At 54.2% G+C, this 27,618-nt stretch overlaps 2 protein-coding genes across 7 annotated transcripts; one reads left to right on the top strand and one right to left on the bottom strand.

Moving 5' to 3' along the window:
• Window positions 1–264: 264 nt before the first annotated feature.
• On the top strand, window positions 265–20,257 carry ANKS3 (ankyrin repeat and sterile alpha motif domain containing 3). Of its 6 annotated transcripts, none has more exons than XM_070779584.1 (17): window positions 265–528; window positions 1,470–1,771; window positions 2,984–3,182; window positions 3,337–3,458; window positions 4,607–4,688; window positions 6,511–6,646; window positions 8,714–8,872; window positions 10,546–10,683; window positions 11,014–11,117; window positions 11,347–11,514; window positions 12,718–12,842; window positions 13,267–13,408; window positions 13,620–13,792; window positions 14,015–14,100; window positions 14,476–14,559; window positions 14,651–14,740; window positions 19,320–20,257. In XM_070779584.1, the coding sequence occupies exons 2-16, from the start codon at window positions 1,602–1,604 to the stop codon at window positions 14,728–14,730; spliced, it is 1,968 nt and encodes a 655-aa protein (XP_070635685.1). In that variant the 5' UTR covers window positions 265–528; window positions 1,470–1,601; the 3' UTR covers window positions 14,731–14,740; window positions 19,320–20,257. The 6 variants fall into 6 exon arrangements, with proteins under 6 accessions (XP_070635685.1, XP_019843423.2, XP_019843422.2 ...); XM_019987864.2 differs by lacking the exon at window positions 19,320–20,257 and adding an exon at window positions 14,828–15,125; XM_019987863.2 differs by lacking the exon at window positions 19,320–20,257 and adding an exon at window positions 14,808–15,125.
• NUDT16L1 (nudix hydrolase 16 like 1) lies at window positions 15,299–17,861 on the bottom strand. The gene is made up of 4 exons (XM_019987867.1): window positions 17,671–17,861; window positions 17,328–17,588; window positions 16,403–16,625; window positions 15,299–15,570 (listed from the first exon to the last, which is right to left on the bottom strand). The coding sequence occupies exons 1-3, from the start codon at window positions 17,857–17,859 to the stop codon at window positions 16,404–16,406; spliced, it is 672 nt and encodes a 223-aa protein (XP_019843426.1). The 5' UTR covers window positions 17,860–17,861; the 3' UTR covers window positions 15,299–15,570; window position 16,403.
• Window positions 20,258–27,618: the final 7,361 nt, after the last annotated feature.

Genomic DNA, 27,618 nt, shown 5'->3' with positions numbered 1-27,618 from the left:
TCGTCTTTCGGGACTTAGCGCGTCCTGCCGCTCCTGAAACACGATTTGTTCCCCTGGCCAGCGGAGGGGCGGAGCAAGGCGGACTCCCCCTGCTCATTGGCTGCTGCGGGCGTCACACAGCAAGCCGGGCTAGCTGACCGGAAGGTCCGGGTGCGGGACGGACGAGAAATCCACAGCGCCGGGAGAGGCCGAGGGGCACCCGCGAGCGTCCCGGCGTGCTCCGCGCCTCCCGCAACCACTTCCGGGGCGGGAGCGGGCCGCTGGGTCCGCGCGCTGTGGCGGCGACCGGCGCGTAGGGAACCCGAGCGGGCGCGGCCGAGGGAGCGCGGCGGCGAGCGTCGGTCCAGGGCTGCCCGGGGCCCGAGGCCCAGCGCGGGGAGGCTCCGCGGCGGCCCGGCCCCTGCCTGGTGCTCGCACCTGCTGCCCGTTCGCGGGGCGTCCCAGCCCTGCCGCTGGTTCGCCGCGGAGTTTACAGCTCAGAGCGTCCTCTTCGCAGCTGAGGAGCCGGGACGGAAAGCCACGTGTGGGGTAAGGTTACTGGGAGGAGGCGTCGGCGCTTGGGTAGTTCCCTAGGTTACCCTCCCTGGGGCCGGAGAACGAGGTGGGGATGTCTGGAGGCAGCGGAAGGCCCACGCCCCGGGGCAGGACGCGGTGCCCTCGGGCTTTTACAGACCTCCCTGTGGGCGTGACGGTCACCACCAACGTCATTTGTTGTTGTTATTTACTACTTTGGTGTGCTTTAAAAGTAACAGATACTTAGCATTTTACCAAACGGACAGAACGCAAAGGTGGAAGGAAAATTAAAAGATCTCATTCCCAGTGCTACTTCCTGGAGATAAATTCTAGAAACGATAAGCAAAAGATTTTCGACAAGTATACGTGATATATACCTGGATATGACTTTGTTCCTAAGGAATACCCGGTTGTTTTAGAGCGTCTGGCATGGAGCAGGGTGATAAAGCAGCTTTACGGTCCCTGGGCATCCGCGTTCTCGTTCCATGATTCTGATAGACCCTCAGCGTTGTGCCCGGTTTCAGACAGTTGAAAGTGAAAGTCGCTCAATCGTGTCTGACTCATGGGGTCTGACAGACCTCATGGACTGTCCATGGAATTCTCTAGGCCAGAATACTGGAGTAAGTAGCCTTTTCTTCTCCAGGGGATTTTCTGAACCCAGGTCTCCCGCACCGCGGACGGATTTTTTTACCGGCTGACCCACAAGGGAAGCCTAAGAATACTGGAGTGGGTAGCCTATCCCTTCTCCAGCTCATCTTCCTGACCCAGGAATCAAACCGGGGTCTCCTGCATTAAGGTGGATTCTTTACTAACTGAGCGAGCCTCCAATAAAAGAGAATGTGGGTCCTACCCTGGAGGAGGCATTTGGAGTAGAAGAGACACCCCCAAAGAAGGCTGAAGGGGTGTTCTGAAAGGAGCGCAGAACTGACACTCAGCTGATTTGGATTCTTGTTCAGGTTTGGCGGCCAGGATCGTTCAGCTGCTGTGGGCGGCAGTCTGCTGCGGCAGGAGTGTGACCATCGCGTTTCATCCCCTGGAACTACCAGGAAGGAAAGACCTAACCGACCCCAGCATCCCCCTCCACAGCGATGTCGGAGCTCAGCGATGAAGCCAGTGAGCCAGAGCTGCTGAACCGCAGCTTGTCCATGTGGCACGGGCTGGGCACGCAGGTCGGCCGGGAGGAGCTAGCTGTCCCCCTGGATCTTCACACAGCGGCTTCCATTGGCCAGTACGAGGTGGTGAAGGAGTGTGTGCAGCGGTAAGAGGTCTTGGGAGGCATTCCTTCCTCTTGGATGTTTGAGCACCATGGCCCAGGTGGAGTCATCAGGAGACTAGTGAGGCCTGGCCCACAGCTGTAGACATTTAACCCATGGGTAGATTATGGACTTCACTGGTGGCTCAGATGGTAAATTGTCTGCCTACAATGTGGGAGACCCAGGTTCACTCCCTGGGTTGGGGAAGATCTCCTGGAGAAGGAAATGGTAACCCACTCTAGTATTCTTGCCTGAAAAATCCCATGGACAGAGAGGAGCCTGGTAGGCTACAGTCCATGGGGTCACAAAAAGTCAGACACGACTGAGTGACTTCACTTCATGTCAGATAAACTGTTCTCTCAGGCGGTTGTCAGGGATGGTTTATGCTGGGCACCAGTGAGGAAGGCAGTTTTGAATAGTGGTGTACAATCAGTAGTGTCCTGATTTCAGCGTTGCTGACAAGCTGGGCCAGCTCCTCCTTTGCTCTGTGGGGTGTTTTGTGCACCTCCAGATACAGAGCCACAGAAGGCAATGGCACCCCACTCCAGTACTCTTGCCTGGAAAATCCCATGAACGGAGCAGCCTGGTGGGCTGCAGTCCATGGAGGGGTCGCTGAGAGTCGGACATGACTGAGCGACTTCACTTTCACTTTTCACTTTCATGCATTGGAGAAGGAAATGGCAACCCACTCCAGTGTTCTTGCCTGGAGAATCCCAGGGACGGAGGAGCCTGGTAGGCTTCTGTCTATGGGGTCGCACACAGTTGGACACGACTGAAGTGACTTAGCAGCAGCAGCAGATGCAGAGCAGCACGCCCGGCCTCCCTCCACCCCTGGACGCCAGTAGCCTTTCCCTTCACAGTTATGACAGTCAAAAAATGTCTCTAGGCTTTGCCAACCGTCCTTTGGGGGCAGAACCTCCCCTGGTCGAGGACTGTCTCTGTGGCTGGTGGGAGGAAGGAAGAGCTGACTTTGGGGTAGGAAGAGGGCACAGATGAGAACAAGAAGTTGGAGCATGGAGGCAAACTCAAGGTAGCGTGCAGAGGCAATGGTCCAGAAAGTGGAGTCACCCCGGAACCCTGTGATGTCCTGGGTGGCAGTTGACTCTGCTTCCTGCCAGCACTCCCCACTCTTTCTCTTGGCCTGGCCTGGCCACTGGGTTTGGTAAATCCCACATGTGCAATGCCTGGCGTGTCTAGCATGTCTTGCATTTGTTTAGGAGAGAGTTAGATTTGAATAAGAAGAACGGTGGTGGCTGGACCCCGCTGATGTATGCCTCCTACATTGGACACGATACCATCGTGCACCTCCTGCTCGAGGCGGGGGTCAGTGTGAATGTGCCGACCCCGGAAGGGCAGACTCCACTGATGCTGGCTTCCAGCTGTGGCAACGAGAGCATCGCCTATTTTCTTCTCCAGGTGAGCTGCGAGGGCCTCAGGCCGCTCGGCAGAGAGGGAACCACTGCAGCGCGCCTGGGTAATCACTTCGATTCTTTCAGTGTGATGGCCTAGAGGGTGCCCGCCCTGTGCGGAGGAGACGTGGCCTTAACAGGCATTCTCTGTTCTCTTAAAGCAAGGTGCTGAGCTGGAAATGAAAGACATTCAGGGCTGGACTGCCCTCTTCCACTGCACCAGTGCTGGGCACCAGCAGATGGTCAAGTTCCTTTTGGACAGTGGAGCGAACGCCAACGTGAGGTCATTACCAGGTCTTCAGCAGCTGTGGGAGTCGGGTGGTCAGGTCTGACTTTGAGGAGGGCAGCTGGCGAGGTAGCTAGAGGCCAGAGTGCGGGAGCCCCTGCCTCGGTGTGACAGGCTCAAGACCTGGGCTGGTGGGGACAGTGCTGCCCAGGGCAGAGGCACAGGGAGCCTCCTGGCTTTCTCACCTATCTGTTGGGTGACACTCGGTGCAGCACTTTGAGCTCTGTGTGCCTTGTTTTCTTTATCTGAAAAGAGGATGGTAGGGCCTATGTCACGGCGTTGTTAGAAGATTTACACGTCCCATCATATGCCAGGGGCCTAACAGTGAGTGACACTTAACTGACGTGTTAAATGCCAGTCCCTTTCTCTTTCTTGTTTTCTGTATGTGTATATGTATATATCATTCCACATACACGTATGAAGTGATACTTCGAAAGCACTCTTGAGTTTTTTAAGCTGGAAGTAGTGGTGCTGTCTAAAGCGTGTCACCGTGATAATCCTCTTTCAACCCAGCATCCACCTGACTCTGCACATCCTGGCTAGTGTCAGCCGGGGTCACACACTGTAGGTTTCCAGCCCATTAAGTAAGAAAAAAAAGGCTTCTCATTAAATTGCAACTCGTTTATTGACATTCTGACTTCAGTGATGCTAAAACCTGAAAGCTCTGTGTCTCCGAACATGAAAACCAGTGGTTGGCTCGCTTCCTGTCTCCTAGACAGGGCGACACTAGTCAGAGCCAGGGGCGCTCTGAAGAGGTGAGCATGCGCCTGGTGCAGGTCAGCTCCGAGTTAAGCGTAAGCAAGCACCAGCTACATATGGTGAGGGCAGCGTCGGTTCTTAGTCCTGGAGTCCCGGGAGGGTTCCTGTAGGGTCTTGATCTGCAAGGTGGGGTATCTGGAGAGGTGGAGAGGAGGTGCTCACTATCTGTGAGCAGTGAGGGGTGACAGCTGCTTTTTGCTGTGGTTAAGTGGAGGTTCAGATCACAGCAAGTGGAAACAGCTGTGAAGGAGCAGAGATGGCAGGTGGATTGTCTTTGGAACAAAAGACTAGCGCTGGGGGTAGAAGCCAAGGGAGCCCTCCAGGCTGGGCAGTGGGGGAAGGTGTCACTGTCGCCGAGGTTTTGTCTGACCGAGGTCCCCATGCAGGGAGCCGGTGTATGGATTCACTCCGCTGATGGAAGCTGCGGCCGCCGGCCATGAGATCATCGTGCAGTATTTTCTGAATCATGTGAGTGACCCTGTTTATTAGCTTGTAATTCCATCACAGCAGCTGAAGCATCTTATCACCGAACTATAAACTGCAGGAGAACTTTCTCCTACACAGAAATAACGGCTCTGCATCCGTTTATTCAGCACATTTTTCACTGAGTGTCTGTGGATACCCAGTGCTGAGTGCCACTTTAGGCATTAGGGGTACAGTCATGAGTCAGTATAGAAACCTATTCTTATAATAACTTCAAAAATACTGTTATTTGAAAAGTGTGGAAAAAATTTTAAAACAGTGAATAGCACTCATCATCCTATCACTTACAAAATTTGTACAGAATCAGGAGGCCACCCCTGTTCCTCAGGATGCCCACTGGGTTGATAAAAGACGACGTCTGTAGACACCTGCAGACACATGGCTTTATCCATTGAACGAAGTGGGATTCTACTGCATGTTTGCTCTGCAGCTTCTGAAAAATAACTTAACGTCACATAGACATTGTGCTCTTTTATGGTATTCCATACGGTATCCATGCCATAGTTAGTTAAATCAGTTCCTTATTAGTAGAATTGAGGTTTCCAACACTATGCAATTACAGGCAGTGCTCCAGGAAATATCTTGGCACACACAGCTTTAGCATGCATGCAGTTATTTCTGTATGCTGTGTTTCTGTTTTTATAAATTTTTTTAAAAATGTATTTTTAATTGGAGGATAACTGCTTTACAATGTTGTACTGGTTTCCTGCCTGTTGTCATGCTCAGTTATGTCCGACTCTTTGTGACCCCCATGGACTGTAGCCTACTAGGCTCCTCTGTTCATGGGATTCTCCAGGCAAAAATACTGGAATGGGTTGCTCTTTTATATATGTATATGTTTGTGTGTGTGTGTGTGTGTGTGTGATTTTATTTATTTATTAATCTGTGCTGGGTCTTAGTTGGGCCATGTGGGATCTTAGTTCCCTGACTAGGGATCGAACCAGGTGGGGTCCCTGCATTGGGAGCATGGAGTCTTAGCCGCTGGACCACCAGGGAAATCCCTGGGACTTTTTGCATCATAAAATGTTAACATGCTCTTTCTGAAAAAGAATTTGGGGACAGTACCTGCACATGTAAAAATCTGGACGAGACAGAAGGCGCACATGAGCCTGCCTCTGCCTCCGCCTCAGTCTCCATGCTCTCCCCACGGCTGCTCCCCAGCTTGTTTATTTTAAACTGGATTGTCCTAGCTTGTTCTTCACCAGTGGACATAAAGCTCTCTCCTCTCGTGCGTGGCAGCGTAGTGCTCCCTTGTCGGGTTGAATTAGGTTCTCCAACCCTGGCCTGCAGATGGCATCAGGTCGTGTCTGCCGTCACTCAGTGCCCTGCAGGAGGTCTGCGCACATGCATCACACACATGTGCGACCACGTCTGTACAGTTGGGTACTGCAAGCAGGAGTTTTGGATGTAGCCTAAGGACAGCCTTCACTTGCATGCGGCCAGACTGCTATGCAGAGAGCAGGTCGTACCACCCTGAACCCTGTTCACGGCAGTGAGAACCACTGTGAACAGTGAAGCGCTTTAAACAGACAGAACGGTAACACCAATATAACCCCCATGGATCCAGAGGTAACCACGCTCCCCTGACTTTATAGTCTCCTCACGTGCTGTGTGCAGGCTTGTTTTACACATTTTAAAGATTTATATATATAAATATGTGCTTGTTTCTGCGATGACTCTGTCACTCAGTGCGGTGTGGTGCGTGTGGATGGGGCTCGCTCGTCTCAACCTTCTCCAGAGTCTGCAGCCGGGAGTGGGGCTGCTCTGTGGGTGAGGCTCCTAACTCTCCTTCTGCAAACTGTTCCAGGGAGTCAAAGTGGACACGAGAGACCACAGTGGAGCCACAGCCCGGATGCTGGCCAAGCAGTACGGACACATGAAGATCGTGGGACTGATCGATGCCCACTCACCTTCTCTGCCCAAGAGCCTCTACCGGAGCCCAGGTACCTGTGTCTGTAGCCCAGCCTCTGCTGGCGCCCCTTCTTCCCCTAGGCTGAGGCACGAGGGACCGCCCAGCTGAGGATGGGTGGGCAGGCGGGAGGAGGGCAGCTCAGACGGGGTGGCTCTGGTTTTGTTCCTTGACTTTGCTGTGGCGTTTGTTGCCATGCAGATGCTTTAGTCATGTGTCAAGTTCATCAGCGTCGTATCGCCTAGAACTGCTTAGACAGAGGAAGGAGGTCGCTGTCTGTCCACCGTGCTGAGTTCTGCTGCCTGACTGGATTCTGTCATTGTTGGGAGTTTATCATGGTTTTATTTATTGATTCTCTAGTGTTTTTTCCGGGTACACTACCATAAAACCTGCACATAGAGAAAAAAATTACTACTTTTTCCCGTGGTTCTTATACCTCTGATTTCTAGGCTTTCATCACACTCAACTCACGCCTCTAGTTCCCTGTTGAATGAGGTGGAGGTAGTGAGTGGACTTTCACTTTGGCCCTAATCTTAGCAGAAATGCAACGTTAGGTAATACGCTGGCTTGCAGAGTAAAATTTGCATATATGTCATCATGTTAGGAAAGTATCCATCATTTCCTAAATTCTTGAATGTCTTTATACGTGCCAAATTTTGTCAAAGGTCTTTTTTTTAACATCTGTGGAGATGATTGTGAATTTTCTCCTTAGACCTGTTAGCACAGCATATTAATGAATTTTCTAAAAGTGAATCAACTTTACATTCTTGGCATAAATCCTACTTGGCATATTATAATGTTTTAAAATTATTTTTATTTGGCTGCGCCCAGTCTTATTTGCGGCATGTGGGACCTAGTTCCCTGACCAGGGATCAAACCTGGGCCCCCTGCATTGGGGGGACAGAGTCTTAGCCACTGGACCACCAGAGAAGTCCCTTATTTTCTTAATGTGGTTTTGCAAGTATCTTTTTAATTCTGTGCGGGTATTCATAACTGATACTGCTCTGTGATTCTTTTGTTCTGTCTTTACCAGCTCTAGGTCTCAGTATTGAATTTGCTTCATAAGCAGAACTGGAAGCTCCCCTTCCTTTCTGTGCCCTAGAATGGTGTATGTAGCGTTGGTCCCACGTGGTCCTTGAAGGACTCTCCTGGGACCCTCTCCAGGCCTGGCCTTTGCCCTCGTTTCTCTTGTGTGGTTTTCTTGAAGACCCACTAGTCTCTGTGCAGTGAATGGGGTGTGCTGGGCCCCTGCACTCAGGGAGTGGCTGCCGGCTCCTCCCTGCCCTCTGGACCGCGCTGGGGCGTGGGCTTCGCCTGGTTCTGTCTCTTCCATTGAAGGACGGGGCTGCGGCAGCTCAGCGTCGTGCAGCCACCGTTGCCTTGGCTCCCCTCCCTGAACATTCACGTTTTGTGGCTCCTTCGCCCTCTGCTTGGACGGCCCCAGCGTCCTCCTGGCGGCATGGATCCATTCAGAGCCACTGCCCCAGCTTGGGGGCGCTCAGGCAGTGGCCGGCTGGGCCTGCAGTTCACGGCTCGGTGAGCTGCTCCCCTCCTGTCTAGACAGCACACATGGCCCGGGGATGCGGTGGTCACCAGGGGCTTCTGTCTCTGCCCCAGTCCTCCGGCTCCAGAGTGAGACCCTCCCCAACGGGAGCCTTTACCAATAAGCTGCTGAATTGTGCCCTCTAAGCATCACGATGTTTGGGAAATGATGAAAAGCTATAAAGTGCTGACGACTGTGGGCACACTGAGCTCTTCGGCTCAGATGGGTGGTGATTTGAAAAATTCAGTGAAACAGCACATGAGCCCTCACGTGGCCGTTGTTTCCCAGTACATTGTTGAGGTTGAGAATACACACTTGAGAGGAGGATGGGCTGGACCCCCGTGATGCTCAGCGGTCTTGTGACCCCTTCCCCCTACATCCCTGTGGCCCCCCGAGCACTGGACCCGCCCACTATGGCATTTCTTACAGGTGACAGCCCGGGAACACTTTGCTTAATTTAGGAAAGTCAGTTACGATGATTTTTCTTCCAGCTCATTATGAAGATTAATTTAGTCCATCACTGATCAGGCTGTCTGAATCTTGGTGTTTGACCCACAGAAAAATACGAAGATCTGAGCTCTTCAGACGAGTGTGGCCCTGTCCCTCAGCGACAGAGGCCCTGCCGCAAGAAGGGGCTCAGCATCCACGAGGGGCCGCGAGCCCTGGCCCGCATCACAGCCATCGGACTTGGGGGCCGGGTGCAGCAGCCTTGCTACGGTGAGCGCCCCACGGCCCTGGAGTCCGGGATCCCATCCCAGAGAATGAGCGCTCAGGCTCACGACATGGGGGCCCCGGGAAGCCGGGTGGGGGCAGCCGCTTGAGGACTCAGAATGGGTCACAGGGATGGAGGCATGCCAGGCCCCGGCTGGCTCTTCGGGCTGTCCTTTAAACTTCCTTTCTGTCGGGTAGAATTACAAATAGAACTCTCTCTCCTGGACAAGTGTCGCTGAGCTTAGGTCTGTTCCTCAAGGGGGCGGGTCTCGAGGGGGTGAGAACTGTCAGAAGGTAAACGCACATGGTGGGCCAGAGCCTCAGACCCCAGTGTCCAGGTCCCCCGAGCTTTGTCAGAGTGTCTGCTCCTGAGTGTCACGCACAGTGCTCGTGAGGAGCACGGATGCTGAGTTCTCGGGGCACATCAGGGTTGACACTCTTGTGCTGGTCTGGCCATGTGACCAGATTTAGGTGTGGTGTCTTGCTCATCAGTGACCAGGCCACCCTGGGAACTCCCTCCCAGCTAGGAGACCATCCCAGCCAGGAGACCATCCCAGCCAAGAGACCACATGAGGACTTGATTCCCTTCTCAGACCCTTGGGTAGGGGTCCTGGCGCTGGCTGGAAGCTTGAGGCCTGCCTCCTCCCAGGGCCGGGGGTTGACCAAGAGCTCGTGCCTCAGGCGAGGGTGTGGGCGGTAGTCCTGGCGGCTGGGAGCACAGGACCCTGGGATGAGGTCTGTTCCTTCGGGGGCGCCCAGGCCACCTGTCCCGCCTGCACTGTGGTGGGGGTGGGGTGGGGTGGGGTTGACGGTGGGAGGGAGCGCCCCCCAGTCTCTTAGCTGTGGCCTTTCAGGAGATTGCTTTTCGTCTTACACTGTGTGATAGTTTAACTTTTTATAAGCACGTATATTCTCTTCCCCAGCAGTTAAAAAACATTTTTGAATGATAAAGGTATAAAAAGGAATTAAGTTACCCCTGGTCCCACCAGCCAGGCGCTCTCGTGCACACACACACACTTCCTGTGGGGGAGGGGGAAGTGAGGTGAGAGTCGCTGTCGTGTCCGACTCTTTGTGACCCTATGGACTATACAGTACATGGAGTTCTCCAGGGGATCTTCCCAACCCAGGGATCGAACCCAGGTCTCCTGCATTGCAGGTGGGTTCTTTACCAGCTGAGCCACCAGTGAAGAGCAGAGAGGGGCAAAGTAGGGGTTAAATGCTTGGGTTTGTGTCTCGCCTCTCCCCCTTGTTTTCTCACAGGCAGATACACTCACAAGTTATACTTCACCAGCTCGCTGTTAACATTTAGCCAGAGCTCCTCAGCTTCCTGCTCAGCCAGGTCGTTTGGCCAGGGGTGTGTGTTTCCAGCTACAGGAACGCTTTGCGGCACAGTTCTTTGGCCCAGCAATCTGTAAACACAGCTTACGGGCTCCTCCTCTTGGCAAGGCGTCAGTGTGGCTGGAGGGAGAGGTGGTCATGCGCCCGTTGGGCACACACTTGTCGGGGACCCCTTGGAGCCTGTCGATGGCGTGGCTTGTCCAGGTCGCGGCAGCAAGTGGACAGTGCCGTCCTGGGGCTCCCCTCCCCGAGGCCCCAAGGAGGAGGTGGTCGCGTGCGGGAGGAAAAATGCCTCCTGCCTTTCATGTGCGGGGGGTTTACGTGCCCCGTTCTGCCCACAGAGCAGGTGCCTCCGCGGGGCTACGTCAGCTTCAACAGCAGCGACGAGCACCCCCTGGAGGGGGGCGGCCTGTGCTACAGGGACGTCACCTCGCCCATCAACGAGCGGGATGTGGAGAGCAGCAGCAGCAGCAGCCGAGGTGCGCTTCCCTAGCCGGCAGGGCGGGGGAGAGGGAGGGCGCTCCTGAGGAGTGTGGCTTGGGGCCACAGTCTCTGAGCAGGTCTGGGGGTCGGTGCAGACAGGTCTCACCCCTGAAGTGGCGAGTCCTCGGGAGTGTGTGCGTGCTCCTGCGCTGCCCGCTCTGCGTGACGCCTGGGTCTCCCTGAGAATAAGCAGACGAGCCCTGCTGTGCACAGAGGGCGTGTGGCCCAAGCAGTCAGCACGGAGGCAGGGAGGGCGGGGGCTGGGCTAGGCTGGGCGTTGCCACGGCCAGGCCTGTGGTCAGGCGCCCTCATCTCCCCTCCCTCAGAGGAGCAGGCCTTCTCTGCCAACCCTGTTGCGCGGAGCAGCAGCAGCGAGGGCCTGGCCCGGGCCCCGGGACTCAGCAGCGAGGCCTCCCTGGAGAGCAACGAGGTGACCCTGCCCTGCCCTCCCCTCCCCTCCTTGCCCAGCGTTGTGGGGGCGCCTGATGGCTCAGCCAGGTGAGCGGGGCTGGCAGGCTGTCTCAGAGGCACCTGGAGCTCCGTGGGGCCGCGGTGGCAGGCGGGGCTTTGGTAAAGGGGCCAGACACTGGCGGCGGAGCGGGGAGTGGGGCCTGGAGGGGCCAGCCCAGAGCCACTGTAAACACACACCTCTCACCCAGGATTCGGATCACGTGCGGAGAAGCTCGGTTCGCAAACAAACTAAAAGTTATGTGAAGACCAAGAACCGTTACAGCAGCAATGACAGCCAGTGGGCTCCCAGCGCCGTGACGTCCTGTGCCCCGGGAGCGAGCCCCCAGACTGACAGGCCCCCGTATTCAGGACCCCAGGTAAAGTCGCAGGTGCTCTTGGATTGCTGAGGCATTTATTGGTACTTACTGTGGGCTGGCACTGTTGAGAAGGGTGGGGCGGGATTCTCCACACGACCTAGAAAACTATTCAGGCTGGGAGGGTTCTCGCTGGGGAGAGGGGCCAGGTATCTCTCGCCTCTACGGAGGTTCCTGTCTTGCTCCCTGGTTTCCATGCTTCTCTCAGCCTCCCTGAGCCTGGGGAGGAGAAACGCTGGACCAGCATCAGCACTGATGTCAGGTGACAGGGACAAGCTGCACGAGAGGCAGAGACAAGGTGACACTCAGGACTGTCCACTGAGGGTCACTGGGGCCGCCGCAGAAGAAACCCTGCAGGAAGGCTACAGCTGCAGGGGTGCGAGTGAAGAAAAAATAATCTCTGAGACCCTGGACGCTTTGGTTTTGTGATCCAAGCACTCGTGAATCAAACACCAGGCATTGGTACTTGCGGCCCGGACCTCAGCGATGCCGGGGAGGCTGGGTTTCGACACCACAGACGAGAAGCAGACAGGCGGCACTGGGGCCAAACAGAATGAGCCAGGTAGAAGCCGTGCACTGGTCCCAGCAGAGCATCGGGGCCATCCTTCCTGGGAAAAGCCAGATCTTCCCAGTTTGATCAAAAAACACATCTGTACATCCAAGAAGCCAAATCAACTCTAAGTTGGTTAAACTCCAGCCACATCGATGTGTGACCTGGACACATCACCATCAGTGTCAGAAACAGTCCTGGAGCAAGAGCCTAGTGGCTCAGCACAGACACGGGGACCTCCGGACGGTTTAACAGTGTATTTCTCATCAGTGTCCGCGGGGCCCAGAAAACATGGGGCGACATGTGAACCAGGGACGCGACATCCTGCAAAGCCTCCCGCCAGAGCACAGGGGACGTGGGGACAGCCCCGGGTGGCAGAGACTGAGGGCCACTGCCGCAGCCTGCAGGGCTGTGCTTCCCGCTGAACTGACGAGGCTGGCCTGAACACTGATGGGCTGACCGTGTCCCTGGACGCCCTGAGGACGCGGCTGAGGACACAGAGCGGACGGCCTGGGCTCCCTGCCACGCCTGGGGGTCAGCAGGCTCAGGACGGGCCGGGTGCTGAGCGGGAGGACGGTGGCCCCGCATGCAGGGTGGTCCTTGTCCCGCCCACGTCTTCAGGGCCGCCCATCCTGACGCGGCCTGCTCACCCCCAGGACCTCGCCACGCTGCTGGAGCAGATCGGCTGTCTCAAGTACTTGCAGGTGTTTGAGGAGCAGGATGTGGACCTCCGCATCTTCCTGACCCTCACCGAGAGCGACCTGAAGGAAATTGGCATCACGTGAGTGTGGGCCTCTGTGGCCAGCTGAGGTTGCGGCTCCCAGCGGCGGGGTGGGGTCACCCTATCCGGAAGCCGGCTTCTCCCTGCCGTCAGCTGCCCTCCGTCCACTCCAGCAGCCGCTCCTGGCTCGGATGCCGGCGGCCTGGGTCCCGAGGCCCGAGCTGGCCCAGCGGACACCGCTGTGCTCAGGACACCAGACACTTCCCACCTCGCCCCTGAGAGCATCTGAGCAGCCCGGCTCCCCGTGCTGTAAGAGCCGGGCAGGGCGAGGGGTCACGACTCCCTGGGACACTTAGGTCCTCCCCCCAGGATCCTGGGGGCTCCCCGCCCCTTCAAGGCTGGGCCTCTGCAGCGGACGGTCGGCAGGATGGCCCGCAGGGCCTCTGTGCACGGCAGGTGCTGAGCGGCGTCCTCCCTGATGCAGGTTGTTTGGGCCCAAGAGGAAGATGACGTCCGCCATCGCCCGCTGGCACAGCAGCGCCCGCCCCCCCAGTGATGCCCTGGAGCTGGCCTACGCCGACCGGCTGGAGGCCGAGATGCAGGAGCTTGCCATCCAGCTGCACAAGGTGAGGGTGGGGCAGGGGGCAGCAGAGAGCAGCAGCCGGGCCCATGACAGCTTGGGGGCAGGAGGGGGCGCCCAGAAGGGCGGGCACATGAGGCACACCGTAGGGCTGGGGCAGGGCTGAAGGCGATGGGCCCCCAGACTGGGTGGGGCGGACACAGGCGTGGAGGCCAGGGCGGGGAACCCAGCCTGAGGCGCTCTCCCGCCCGCCGCAGCGCTGCGAGGAGGTGGAGGCCATGCGGGGCCTGGTGTCCCAGGAGCAGGAGCTGCGGGCCGTGGTGGAGAGCTGCCTCTTGGAGCAGGACAGTGCCCGCAAGGATGTGCGTGCGCAGCTGCAGGAGGCCCGGGCCCTTGCCCAGGACGCCGCGCTTGTCCTGGACCAGCTGCGGTGAGTGGGTGTCCGGCTGCCCCCGGCCAGTGCCAGGCTCTGTCTCTGTCTCCTCTGAATTTCCCACCAGTGGGTGGTTTTCAGGGCCTCCTGGAGTAGCTGCCACCCTAGGCCGTCCCTCCCCACAGGCAGCAGAGGGGCCCCTGTGGGCATCCCTGGCGGAGGCTCAGAGGAGATCCCCTGGCCTCGCCCCTCACCGCTGCTTGGTGTCCTGTCCGGCAGAGCCTGTCAGGCCGAGCTGTCAGCCCGAGTGAGGCGGGACGAGTTCCTGCGTGAGGCCCCCCTGTGCCCAGGCCTCCCTGCAGCAGGTAAGGAGGGCGGTGTCCCGGCTGTGGGGCAGGCGGATGAGGGTGGGACACCTCCCAGGCCGGGTCTCGCCGCCTGTCTCTGCACTTGTCATGGGGACGCCTCCCCGGTCCCCTCGTGCTCCACACCCACGTCCTCTCGGTCTCTCCTGGGAGGCCTTGGCTGCCGGCACTGTCCAAGATGCCACAGCCCAGCAGGCCGGGCCCTGGCACACTCAGCCCTGGGGCCAGGCCCCTACTGGCCGGCAGCACTCTGCTTCACAAGCGGGCAGAGAACACACTGACACGCCACGGGGACATGTGGCTCTAGAGGGCCAGTCCTGTTGCAGTGGTTCAGGGTGCCCAGAACCCATGCCCACCTGGCTCTCTGCTCCACAGACCCCAAAGGCTGGCAGGCCTCCTTACAGGCCTTGAGCCTCCCGGAGCTGTCGGGAGCCCTGGAGGAGCGAGTCCAGGAGATGGGTGAGTCCAGGGTCTGCAGCCCACTAGCCATGAGGTCCACCCTGCCTACGCCCCAGCTTGTGAAGCCATGACTGTGCGCTCCTGTCCTCAGGGCGAGTCCTGTGCTCGGTGACGCAGAGCCTGGAGAAGCTGCAGGCGCTGAGCGGGAAGGAGAGCTGGCGGGAGCCGTAGCCAGGGGATGGTGAGTGTCCAGCAGCCACAGGCCCAGAGAGCAGGGTCGGCGGGGCGGCTAAGGGAGCCCCCTCCAGTCTGCCTTTTCCCTTCTCAGAACCGGACGTGGGGTGACTGATCCACCCTGAAGCTGTGTGCCCGAGGACAGGAGGGCAGCGAGCAGGCAGCTGCGGCGGCCAGAGGAGCAGCAGCAGCAGGCGGGCAGGCCAGGGCCAGTGCAGGGCAGCGAGGCAGGATGGGGTCTCTTGTCATCTCGTCAGACCCCGGCTGAAGCCCGGAGCCGGCAGGGCCGCGGGGAGCGTCCCCAGGCCACGCTGAGGTTTGCCCAGGTGGGGTGGCCTGGGGCCCTAGGCAGCGTAGGTCATTTGTGGGAAAATAAAACTTACACTCCGGTGGTGCGGGTTCGGTGCTGGCCTGTGGTCCTGGCTGATGAGGCACAGTGAGGGGAGGGCAGCGCCCGGGTGACCTCCGCTGCCCCATCCCTGGCCCTGCGGCAGGACCACCTGTGCAGAGCCCCTCCTGACAGAGCTACCTAGCGAGTGAAGCGCGCCCCAGAAAATCAGAGGAATGAGGTTCAGGTGTTTTATTACGGAGCCAGTGCTCCTGCCCACACGTGCCAGCGCTGCACCAAGGCTCCAAGGCGGGTGCCCAGGCAGGGCCAGGAACCTGCTGTCCTTACCAGCCAGGCCGGTACCACGGAAACTGTCAGCTTCACTGAGAAGTCTTCCCGTACCTAGGAGACCGCCAGTGGTGACCCTCCTGCCCCGGGGGCTCCGCTGTTGTCACTGCACGCTCAGCTGGTGCTGCCGGACCGTCTCCTGGGGGCGCCCGCATAGCGTGCTGCCAACAGAGGGGAGGCTCTCAAAGCAGGCCAGAGCAGAGCCACCCAGACCGGGAGAGAGGAGGAAGGCCTGTCCGTTTCCATGGAGAAACCACCGGATCAGGCTCACGGCCCAGCGTCCACGGCAGGCAGGGCCACAGTAACCACAGGGAGGTGGCCGCAACCTGCCTGGGAGGGGCAGGCAGCCTGGGCTCCACGCTGAAGGGCCCAGAGCCCCACTCAGGCTCAGTCCCTGGGAAGCAGGGAAGGGACACCTCCTGCGTCTACCCCAGACCTGCAGCCAGAACCAAAGAACACACGGCCTCCCTGTCCCTCCAGCAGCTCCTCTACACCTGGGCCCCACGGCCCTGCCTGTCCACAGGGACCAAACCCGAGGAGGTACAGCTGCTCTGAAAACTCACAAGTAAAGCTAACAACCAGAATTCACAGTGTCACCTCCTAGCTCAGGCTAGGGCTGGCTCAGGGCAGGATGCAGGAAAAAGTCAACCTAGCGGTAGCCTCCTCAAGAACAAAAGTGCCCTGAGAACAAACCAGCTTCTCCAGGGCCCTGTGCATGCACCCATGGGCGGTCAGACAGCCCCTGGGCTCCCCCCCAGTCCACAGTGAGATGTGTGGAGTGAGCCTCAGCATGGGTGTGCCCAGGCCACCCCCCAGTAACTGCTCAGGGCATTGGAAGTGACAAGATGCCCACTTCCCCAGTCAGGTGGGGCAAACGTAGCACATGCTAGAAGACATGCCCGCAGGAACACAGCCCACAGGCAGAGAGAGCTGGGAAAGGGCGGGGGGGGGGGGGGGCGGGCAGGGGGCAGGGGCAAAAGGGCACAGGAGCACCTCAGGAGGAAGACGGGAGCAGCTTCTCCAGGGCTTTCTTCTGCTTCTCTGTGGCAGCGGCCAGAGCCTCAGCCAGCTTCTCCTCTGGCATCATGTTGAGCACCTTGAGGGCGAACAGGAGCTGGTACTTGGCCGTACTGATGAAGGCGTTGCTCAGGAAGTTGGGAAAGCCCCCGACTCGGTCCTTCTGGGTGTACAGAGGGACACGGACAAGTCCCAGTACCTGTGGACAGGAGACTAGGGTTGGGACCAGGAGTCTGGGGACGGCAGGGCCGTTGCAGGAGGAGCTGGTGAGCCACTAGGCTGGGGACAGAGCAGCCAGGTTGCCCAGGACATAATGTGAGGCCCCGGCACGGGTGGGGGGCAACCGGCTCCCTCGGGAAAGTGCAGCCCCTCCCTTCCCCCAGCGAGTTTCAACCCCCGCCCCCATGCACGTACCCCGTCCCCAAATCCCAGCCCTCAGTCCCTGGCGGGAAGCCCCCAGTCCAGACCCCATGCTCCCTCTTCCACCTGATGAATCCTGAACACCCCAAGTGTCACTCCCAGGCCTTCTAGGCGATGAAACCCACAACTAGAGTCGTCGTGCCCCCACCACGAGAACCCAGACCTCTGTACTCTGCAGTTCACACCCCCCGGAGCAGGCACCGCCCCTTCCCAGCCTCCCACCGATCCCACGCCCCCACTCCCAGGATTGGCAATGGCAGGCAGCAAGGCAGATGGAACACAGCCCCGAGGGCGCCCCGGCCCGCCTCCCACCCTACCCGGCCCCTGGTCCCTCTCCCCACCCCGAAGCTGAGACAGCGTCACCCTCCCAGCCCGGCCAGGGAACCCTCAGGGAGACGTGTTACCCATCGGTGCCTTCCGCGGGGCCAGAGCCAAACCCCGGGGCGGGGGGCGGGGCCCGGGGCCCGGGCGGCGGCCCCACCTCCAGGCCATGGTCCCGCGAGTGCACCGCGCTGATCTCCACGGCATGCAGCTGCTCCAGCGTCAGCTGCCGCGCGTACAGGTGCGCCACGACGCGGTGCGGGCCCTCGGTCAGGTGCGAGCTCAAGTAGTCAGCCTCCGTGAGGCGGAGGCAGCCCAGGCCCAGGCCCAGCACCCGGTTCAGTCCGTCCTCCAGCGACCAGAAACGCCGGTCCACGAAGCCCCCGGGGAAGCCCAGCAGCCCGTCGAAGCGCATCTGCATCTGCAACGGAGCGCCGGGTCACGGGCGCGGGTCCGAGCGGCGGTGCCCCGTTCCCTGGCCGCCCGCACGCCCGCGTCCTCACCAGCACCGAGAAGCGCATGGGGATGCGGCCGAAGAGCTGACCCGGGTTCGCGGCGTACAGCATGGCGTGGCACGAGTGGCTCCAGCCGGGGCCCAGGCGCATCGCTTCCACCCGACTGATCCGCTTCAGCTCCGGGACCGCCGCCGCCGACATCTTGGCACCAGCGCCCGCGGCCGGACACCGCCCCATAAGTGCGTGCGCGGCCCGCCCCCGCTCGGCGCGGCCAATCCGCGGGCAGCCGCGCCCCGGCCCCCGCCCCTCCGCCAATCGCCGGCGCGCGTCGCGGCACAGCCGTAGCGGCGCCCCGGCGCGTCGTTGCGAGGCGCAAGGAGCGTGCGCGGGGGAGCGGCGGCGCGCGCCCTAGCCACCACCCAATAGCCGCGCGCCCAGAGCGTGCCCCGCCCACGGCCCGAGCGGACCAAGGGCCCCAGAGGCCCGACGGCCCGAGCTCACCCGAATGGAGCGCGGACGCCGGGTCCCCGGCGCGGGGGCGGCGCCCGCGGAGTCCAGGCTCAGCCTACCCGCCCTAAGAGGGAAGAAGTCCCAAGATCACTTTGTGCCGGGGCTTCCCCCAGCGCCCCCGGTAGCGCCGCCCTGCGGGATTCCCGCCGCCAGCTCCAGGCTCGACTGGCGCCGGCCTCTGGGGGCTCAGCTGAGCCCTGGCACCACAGGGCGAATCCTCCCCTGCAGGCATGCCAGCCCCATCGTTCTGCCACCGGCTGAGCACTGGAATCCAAGGTTGCTGCCGTCGGCCTGCCTCTAGAAGAGCAGGACAGTGGGGCCCATGGTCCCAGTCCACTCTCAGCTCCGAACTGGGTGGGGGTGCATGCTGAGGAGCCCTGGGGCTCCCTAAGCCCAGCCTGTTGGGACAAAAGTGATTGAAATCCCCGGGCAGGGAGCTTCCCAGCTTGGCAGGGGAAGCACACTGACTGAAACTGCCCACCGTGGTCAGGCACCATAGTTCCTATTTGCATGAGTTGTTTTAGGACAGGAGGTCCTGGTAAGGAACAGGAAACTAATAAGCCACCACCAACTGGGAGAGTTCGGGAAAGGTCAAAAAGTGACACCACATGTCCAACCACCTCTCAGAATCCATCTCACTGGCATCCATCTTGGCTGAACAAGGCGTGTGCCACAAGAAAGGACCCTGAGTCAGAACAACTGGCCGAAGACAACCCGGAAACTAATTACATCACCATAAAACCCGAGACTGCGAGCCCCAAGGCAGTGCAGTCTATCCTGGCTTCCCTTACTCTCTTGTTCTCCGCCCGGGCGCCCCTTCCCGATCAAGTCTCTTGCTTTGTCAGCAGGAGTGTCTCCTCGGACAATTCATTTCCAAGTGTTACACAAGAGCCGACTTTTGGGCCTTGGAAGGGGTTTCTCTTCCTGTAACAAATAGCGACTCTGGACGGGACTCCTTTGCTGCAGCTGACATCCTGACCACTTGGGGTACTCAGGGACCAGCTTGCCTGCCGATGGACCAGACCCAGCGGCCGCAACTGGGACCTTTTTGTCTCTGCTCTGCTCTTGACATGGACAACTGGCCAGAGTGCCCTGACGGGTTAAGGAACAAGAGACTTTACTGACCTTTCTCCCCTTTGCTCCCTTTCCTCTCCTTAATCCTTCCTATACTACTTTTTTTTTTCTAGGCCCCTGGTCCTGGAAGCAGGAATCTGGTCGAAGGGCCGCAACGTGAGCTGAGGATTGGAGACTGATCACCTCCTCTTGGCAGAGAACTCGAATTCTGGTTCTGTTCTGTTCTGGTTTCTGTTAAGGATGAGCTCCAGTCCCCCCTTCTCTGGAAGCCCAGGGTAAACTCCCGTCTGGTTTCTGTTAAGGCCGAGCTCCAGTCCCCCCTTCTCTGGAAGCCCAGGGTAAAACCCCGTAAGGCCTGGGTATCTGCAGGTGGCAAGAGACATCTATAAGGCCACCCCTTTGGCCCTTCTCTCCCACCTCCTCCCCACTCTTCTTTCAACCTGGCTTCCTTTCCTCCCTTTGAAATCTTTGAAGACCTGAGGTAGTTTCATTTACTCTGTTAGTACTTGGATCTGAAGTTCTGTGTCTCTATAGGAGGTTTTCTTAGAAACTGTAATCTTGTATTTAAGGGAGTGTTTTATGAGAACTTCCAGGTCTACGTGTGTGTTTTATGTTCTGTGTTCTGATTTGTGATGCCCATTTTGCTTTGTGTGGCTACCATTTGGTTTAGACCTGCTGCCATTTTGTTAGAACTTGATTTTCTTTCCCTGTGTCTTGAGACCAGGGTTCTCAGGAACACTTATCTAGACCATCTCTAACTCCTGAGACTGAGGAAAAATGGGAAGAAGTCTTTTTAAAATTTATATATTCCAACTGTTATTTATAAATTAGTGAATTTTATATCTTAATGTATAATTCATGACTAAGTTTAGAAAATGAACCTAGATCTTGCCTTGTATCTGTCTGAATATGTGTATGTCTTGGCATGTCTTTGTTTCTGGATAACATTTTTGAGATTAATTTGTAAATGAGCTCTATTTAATTGACTTAAATAAAAGTAAGCAGCTTACAAATCAGATAATTCTAAAATAAACTAAATGAATTCCAGGTTCTCATGAAGTGGGAAATATTCAGTATTAAATTAATACCTGGTAACATAGACATCCATCAATATGTATAATATTTCTGTTGTACCTAGGTTTCAGTTAGTTTAGTTGCTCAGTCATGTCCGAATCTTTGCAGCCTCATGGACTGCAGCATGCCAGGCTTCCTTGTCCATCACCAACTCCTGGAGCTTGCTCAAACTCATGTCCATTGAGTCGGTGACACCATTCAATCGCTTCATCCTCTGTTGTCCCCTTCTCCTCCTGCCTTCAATCTTTCCTGGCATCAGGGTCTTTTCCAGTGAGTCAGTTCTTCACATCAGGTGGCCAAAGTACTGGAGCTTACTATAGGTTTAGAGGTCAAAGAAGACTATTCTGATACAAATTTGTCAACAAGAAATGTACCTCATTGTGGAAAATACTTTAGGGAAACTAAGATGTGTCTTCAGTAGAAGGTATGAAAATACTGAAAAGAGTTATACATGATCAGGATTTTCTAAAATTGGATCATAATTAGTTGGATAAATGGATTTTGTTAGGAATGACACAGCCATAGGAAAACTGGTTAGAGCCAACTAGGTCCAGTATGACGGAGTCGACTTTCACTAGCTCTTGAGCCTTGGTATATACACCTATTGTGACATCTCAGCAAGCTAAATGATATACCCATCAGCATTGACTGAATCTGACCAAATGTTCTAAACCCTTTTGATTGATTTTTTTGACAAAACTTCCTAAATCAAATTCTGTTGAAGTTCTTTTGATCTCTAGTTAATTTTGTGGTACTTCAGAGCACCCCTGAAACATCCCATATAGAGGTATTAAACGAATTGTTTATTTGGTTAGTTAAATTACATGGGAAATATTATCAAATGAGTGATAAATCCTCGCAGGTTATAATGTATGGTAAATTTTACTAATATAGATATCCTAGACATTATATGGAGTTCCTAACATTCTGATACGTCCTAGAATTCTAATGAGAAGCCTGATGACTTCACAAAAGTTAACAAAAGGACTGAATGAACCAGCGAATATGCATTTAACTTTTATGGTTTCTATCTGAAAAAATCACAGGTTTGAATCTGTGTTTTGGGGGAGTAGGGAAAACCTTCCCTTCAAACTAATTATGACAAGAATTTGGTAAAATCAGATGTTACAAGCAAATAACAATTATATTTTCTATCCGACTCCTCCAGAGATTGGACACTCTTGCTTTCTAGTAATTTTATCAGATGAGTTACGGAAGTTATCTCACTAACAGGTACAGAAATCTCAAGGAATTTTTAAGACATTGAAAACGGAAGAATTCACCTACTTTTGTTAGGTGAAATCTATAATAAGCTTTTGGCATGACTTTCCCAGTCCTGAAAGGTTTTATTTTAAAAGTTTAGTCTGAGACTTTAACAGCAAAGTAAAAAGTCTACGATCAATTGGTTATGTAAACCAGGTTAGGCCAAATTTTTGAGAGCATAACTATTTTGCAAACAAACTAGCCTTAATTTGGTTATATTTGATAAAAATGAGGGTAACTTTAGGGAGAAAAAGATGTTTTGATAAATGTTAAATCTGTTTGTTAATGGAGGTCTGTATCTAGTAAGACTCATTTCCTGGATAGTTCTTTGCTGTAATGTGATATTAATGTAAAATTTAATTGAATTCCTAAAGAACACCCTAAGTTTGTTTCTGAAACTTACCTCAGTAATCTGTCTTTGCATAAAGATCAGATGTCTCATGAGCTGCAACCAGGACTGAAGAAGGACATAGTTTAAGGAACTGTCTCTAACCTGGATGGAAGGACCTTTTTATCAGGTACTCTTAACTAGCTCATGCACAGTGAAATTGAAGGGAAATTGACTCAGACTAATTCCCACTTTCAAAGGCCCCTACAGTGGACTGGTCTATAGAGAGGACAGCTGACTTGATGTCACCTTAAAACGATGCTCAAACAGAGGAGAAACTGCAATACCCAGGACGAGAAGATGACATCAGAGATAAGACAGCTTGCCCAAGATGCTGGACCTGACTAGTATGATCATTTAAAATGTTTTTTTGACTTCTTGGACCTTTGCATATAAATCAAATGCTTTTCTATCATAGGCCTGATCCCATGCTAGTTTTAGAAACAATCCAGTTGTTGGGTTTGTGGCCAATTACCTGTGTCTAGTTCTGGGTTACCCTGGTGAATTTCTCTACTCCAAGGCGCTAACTGGTTGACCCTGAGAAAAGACTGGTTGACTTTAAAAGAAAAGAAAAATTATAGTCAGATCCAGGTCACTATTGATAATCACTAGATAGGATCCCCTCACCTGGCCAATTAATGATGCCTGCTGTGACCCTGGCCATGAGTTTATGTTCAGTTCAGTTCAGTCGCTCAGTCGTGTCCGACTCTTTGTGACCCCATGAATCACAGCACGCCAGGCCTCCCTGTCCATCACCAACTCCCGGAGTTCACCCAGACTCACGTCCATCGAGTCAGTGACACCATCCAGCCATCTCATCCTCCGTCGTCCCCTTCTCCTCCTTCCCCCAATCCCTCCCAGCATCAGAGTCTTTTCCAATGAGTCAACTCTTTGCATGAAGTGGCCAAAGTACTGGAGTTTCAGCTTTACCATCATTCCTTCCAAAGAAATCCCAGGGCTGATCTCCTTCAGAATGGACTGGTTGGATCTCCTTGCAGTCCAAGGGACTCTCGAGAGTCTTCTCCAACACCACAGTTCAAAAGCATCAATTCTTCGGCGCTCTGCCTTCCTCACAGTCCAACTCTCACATCCATACATGACCACTTGAAAAACCAGAGCCTTGACTAGACGAACATTTGTTGGCAAAGTAATGTCTCTGCTTTTGAATATGCTATCTAGGTTGGTCATAACTTTCCTTCCAAGGAGTAAGCATCTTTTAATTTCATGGCTGCAATCACCATCTGCAGTGATTTTGGAGCCCCTAAAAATAAAGTCTGCCACTGTTTCCCCATCTATTTCCCATGAAGTGATGGGATCGGATGCCATGATCTTTGTTTTCTGAATGTTGAGCTTTAAGCCAACTTTTTCACTCTCCACTTTCACTTTCATCAAGAGGCTTTTTAGTTCCTCTTCACTTTCTGCCATAGGGTGGTGTCATCTGCATATCTGAGGTTATTGCTATTTCTCCCGGCAATCTTGATTCCAGCTTGTGCTTCTTCCAGTCCAGCATTTCTCATGATGTACTCTGCATATAAATTAAATAAGCAGGGTGACAATATACAGCCTTGACGTACTCCTTTTCCTATTTGGAACCAGTCTGTTGTTCCATGTCCAGTTCTAACTGTTACTTCCTGACCTGCATACAAATTTCTCAAGAGGCAGATCAGGTGGTCTGGTATTCCCATCTCCTTCAGAATTTTCCACAGTTTATTGTGATCCACACAGTCAAAGGCTTTGGCATAGTCAATAAAGCAGAAATAGATGTTTTTTCTGGAACTCTCTTGCTTTTTCCGTGATCCAGCAGATGTTGGCAATTTGATCTCTGGTTCCTCTGCCTTTTCTAAAACCAGCTTGAACATCAGGAAGTTCATGGTTCACATATTGCTGAAGCCTGGCTTGGAGAATTTTGAGCACTACTTTACTAGCGTGTGAGATGAGTGCAATTGTGCGGTAGTTTGAGCATTCTTTGGCATTGCCTCTCTTTGGGATTGGAATGAAAACTGACCTTTTCCAGTCCTGTGGCCACTGCTGAGTTTTCCAAATGTGCTGGCATATTGAGTGCGGCACTTTCACAGCATCATCTTTCAGGATTTGAAATAGCTCAACTGGAATTCCATCACCTCCACTAGCTTTGTTCGTAGTGATACTTTCTAAGGCCCACTGGACTTCACATTCCAGGATGTCTGGCTCTAGGTGAGTGATCACACCATCGTGATTATCTTGGTCGTGAAGATCTTTTTTGTACAGTTCTGTGTATTCTTGCCACCTCTTCTTAATATCTTCTGCTTCTGTTAGGTCCATACCATTTCTGTCCTTTATTGAGCCCATCTTTGCATGAAATATTCCCTTGGTATCTCTAATTTTCTTGAAAAGATCTCTGGTCTTTCCCATTCTGTTGCTTTACATAAATATTGAGTTTATTGTTGTTCAATTAGAGCAACAAGCAAAGTTTCAGTGAAGGAAAAAAAATCTGCAATTATGGGATGGATTTATGTAGATAACACCAGGCTACAAGACCTTTTAGACTAACACCCAAGAAAGATGTCCTTTTCATTATAGGGGACTGGAATGCAAAAGTAGGAAGTCAAGAAACACCTGGAGTAACAGGCAAATTTGGCCTTGGAATACGGAATGAAGCAGGGCAAAGACTAATAGAGTTTTGCCAAGAAAATGCACTGGTCATAGCAAACACCCATGGACATCACCAGATGGTCAACACTGAAATCAGATTGATTATGTTCTTTGCAGCCAAAGATGGAGAAGCTCTATACAGTCAGCAAAAACAAGACCGGGAGCTGACTGTGGATCAGATCATGAACTCCTTATTGCCAAATTCAGACTTAAATTGAAGAAAGTAGGGAAAACCACTAGACCATTCAGGTATGACCTAAATCAAATCCCTTATGATTATACAGTGGAAGTGAGAAATAGATTTAAGGGACTAGATCTGATAGATAGAGTGCCTGATGAACTATGGAATGAGGTTCATGACATTGTACAGGAGACAGGGATCAAGACCATCCCCATGGAAAAGAAATGCAAAAAAGCAAAATGGCTGTCTGGGGAGGCCTTACAAATAGCTGTGAAAAGAAGAGAAGCGAAAAGCAAAGGAGAAAAGGAAAGATATAAGCATCTGAATGCAGAGTTCCAAAGAATAGCAAGGAGAGATTAGAAAGCCTTCCTCAGCGATCAATTTGGAAAGAAATAGAGGAAAACAACAGAATGGGAAAGACTAGAGATCTTTTCAAGAAAATTAGAGATACCAAGGGAACATTTCATGCAAAGAAGGGCTTAATAAAGGACAGAAATGGTATGGACCTAACAGAAGCAGAAGATATTAAGAAGAGGTGGCAAGAATACACAGAACTGTACAAAAAAGATCTTCACGACCAAGATAATCACGATGGTGTGATCACTCACCTACAGCCAGACATCCTGGAATGTGAAGTCAAGTGGGCCTTAGAAAGTATCACTACAAACAAAGCTAGTGGAGGTGAAGGAATTCCAGTTGAGCTATTTCAAATCCTGAAAGATGATGCTGTGAAAGTGCTGCACTCAATATGCCAGCACATTTGGAAAACTCAGCAGTGGCCACAGGACTGGAAAAGGTCAGTTTTCATTCCAATCCCAAAGAGAGGCAATGCCAAAGAATGCTCAAACTACCGCACAATTGCACTCATCTCACATGCTAGTAAAGTAATGCTCAAAATTCTCGAAGCCAGGCTTCAGCAATACGTGAACTGTGAACTTCCTGATGTTCAAGCTGGTTTTAGAAAAAGCAGAGGAACCAGAGATCAAATTGCCAACATCCGCTGGGTCACAGAAAAAGCAGAGAGTTCCAGAAAAACACCTATTTCTGCTTTATTGATTATGCCAAAGCCTTTGACTGTGTGGATCACAATAAACTGTGGAAAATTCTGAAGGAGATGGGAATACCAGACCACCTGACCTGCCTCTTGAGAAATTTGTATGCAGGTCAGGAAGCAATAGTTAGAACTGGACATGGAACAACAGACTGGGTCCAAATAGGAAAAGGAGTACATCAAGGCTGTATATTGTCACCCTCCTTATGGCAGAAAGTGAAGAGGAACCAAAAAGCCTCTTGATGAAAGTCAAAGTGGAGAGTGAAAAAGCTGGCTTAAAGCTCAACATTCAGAAAACGAAGATCATGGCATCTGGTGCCATCACTTCATGGGAAATAGATGGGGAAACAGTGGCAGACTTTATTTTTTTGGGCCCCAGAATCACGGCAGATGGTGACTGCAGCCATGAAATTAAAAGACGCTTACTCCTTGGAAGGAAAAGTTATGACCAACCTAGATAGCATATTCAAAAGCAGAGACTACTTTGCCAACAAAGGTCCGTCTAGTCAAGGCTATGGTTTTTCCAGTGGTCATGTATGGATGTGAGAGTTGGACTGTGAAGAAGGCTGAGCACCAAAGAATTGATTCTTTTGAACTGTGGTATTGGAGAAGACTCTTGAGAGTCCCTTGGACTGCAAGGAGATCCAACCAGTCCATTCTGAAGGAGATCAGCCCTGGGATTTCTTTGGAGGGAATGATGCTGAAGCTGAAACTCCAGTACTTTGGCCACCTCATGCAAAGAGCTGACTCATTGGAAAAGACTCTGATGCTGGGAGGGATTAGGGGCAGGAGGAGAAGGGGACGACAGAGGATGAGATGGCTGGATGGCATCACTGACTCGATGGATTTGAGTCTGAGTGAACTCTGGGAGTTGGTGATGAACAGGGAGGCCTGGCGTGCTGCGATTCATGGGGTCACAAAGAGTCGGACACGACTGAGCGACTGAACTGAACTGAACTGATGGTAATTTCGGCATCCGTCTTGGCTGAACAACATGTGCGCCACCAGCAAGGTCCCTGAGTCAGAACAATTGGCCAAAGACAACCCAGAAACGAATCCCATCACCATAAAACCCAAGACTGCGAGCCACGTGGCAGAGCAGTTCTCCTGGCTTCCCTTACCCTCCTGCTCTCCGCCCAGGCGCCCCTTCCCAGTAAAGTCTCTTGCTTTGTCAGCAGGAGTGTCTCCTCGGACAATTCATTTCCGAGTGTTACACAAGAGCCCACTTTTGGGCCCTGGAAGGGGTCCCCCTTTTCCTGCAACAAGCCCAGCACACCAAGTACCTTCCACGTCAGACACCACAATGCCAAGTACTGTTCGAGGAAACAGGGTCTCCCCCATCTAAGGGGGGACCTGGGGCTCCAATGAAGGGGGTTTGTCTGAGGGCACCCGGCAGTCAGTGAGAGCCAGGGTCCCACCCTAGACTCCCACCATCTCCCACCCAGTGTCCATGACAGAAAACCTGCGGAAGCGGGCCCGAGTTGCTTACCCGGTGTCAGTACTGGAAGGAGGTCGCTAGGGCTCAGCAGCATCAGTGGGGCTCCCCTGGAGCTTGTGGGGCCACGCACTCCACCAGCTGGCCCAGCTTCATTTTTCTCCCATGGTGGACACCGATTTGCATCCCAGCCTGCATTCAGAACAGGCGCACCGTGGCACAGGCTCAGTAGAGCTCTGCGGTGAGGGCAAGCCCTGGGCACAGCGAAGGCTGCCCTGGGCAGGGCTGAGCAGGAGAGGGCCAGAGGGCAGGCGAGGGTTGGCAGGACCCACCAGAAATTCACTTGCATTGGGTCCACAGTGGGCTTCCGTCGGGAGATGTCGGGGGTG

Source organism: Bos indicus, chromosome 25 (genome assembly GCF_029378745.1).
Source record: "Bos indicus isolate NIAB-ARS_2022 breed Sahiwal x Tharparkar chromosome 25, NIAB-ARS_B.indTharparkar_mat_pri_1.0, whole genome shotgun sequence".
Taxonomy (NCBI): Eukaryota; Metazoa; Chordata; class Mammalia; order Artiodactyla; family Bovidae; genus Bos; species Bos indicus.
The sequence above is the reverse complement of the archived record's forward strand: the minus strand, read 5'-3'. Positions and strand labels throughout refer to the sequence as shown.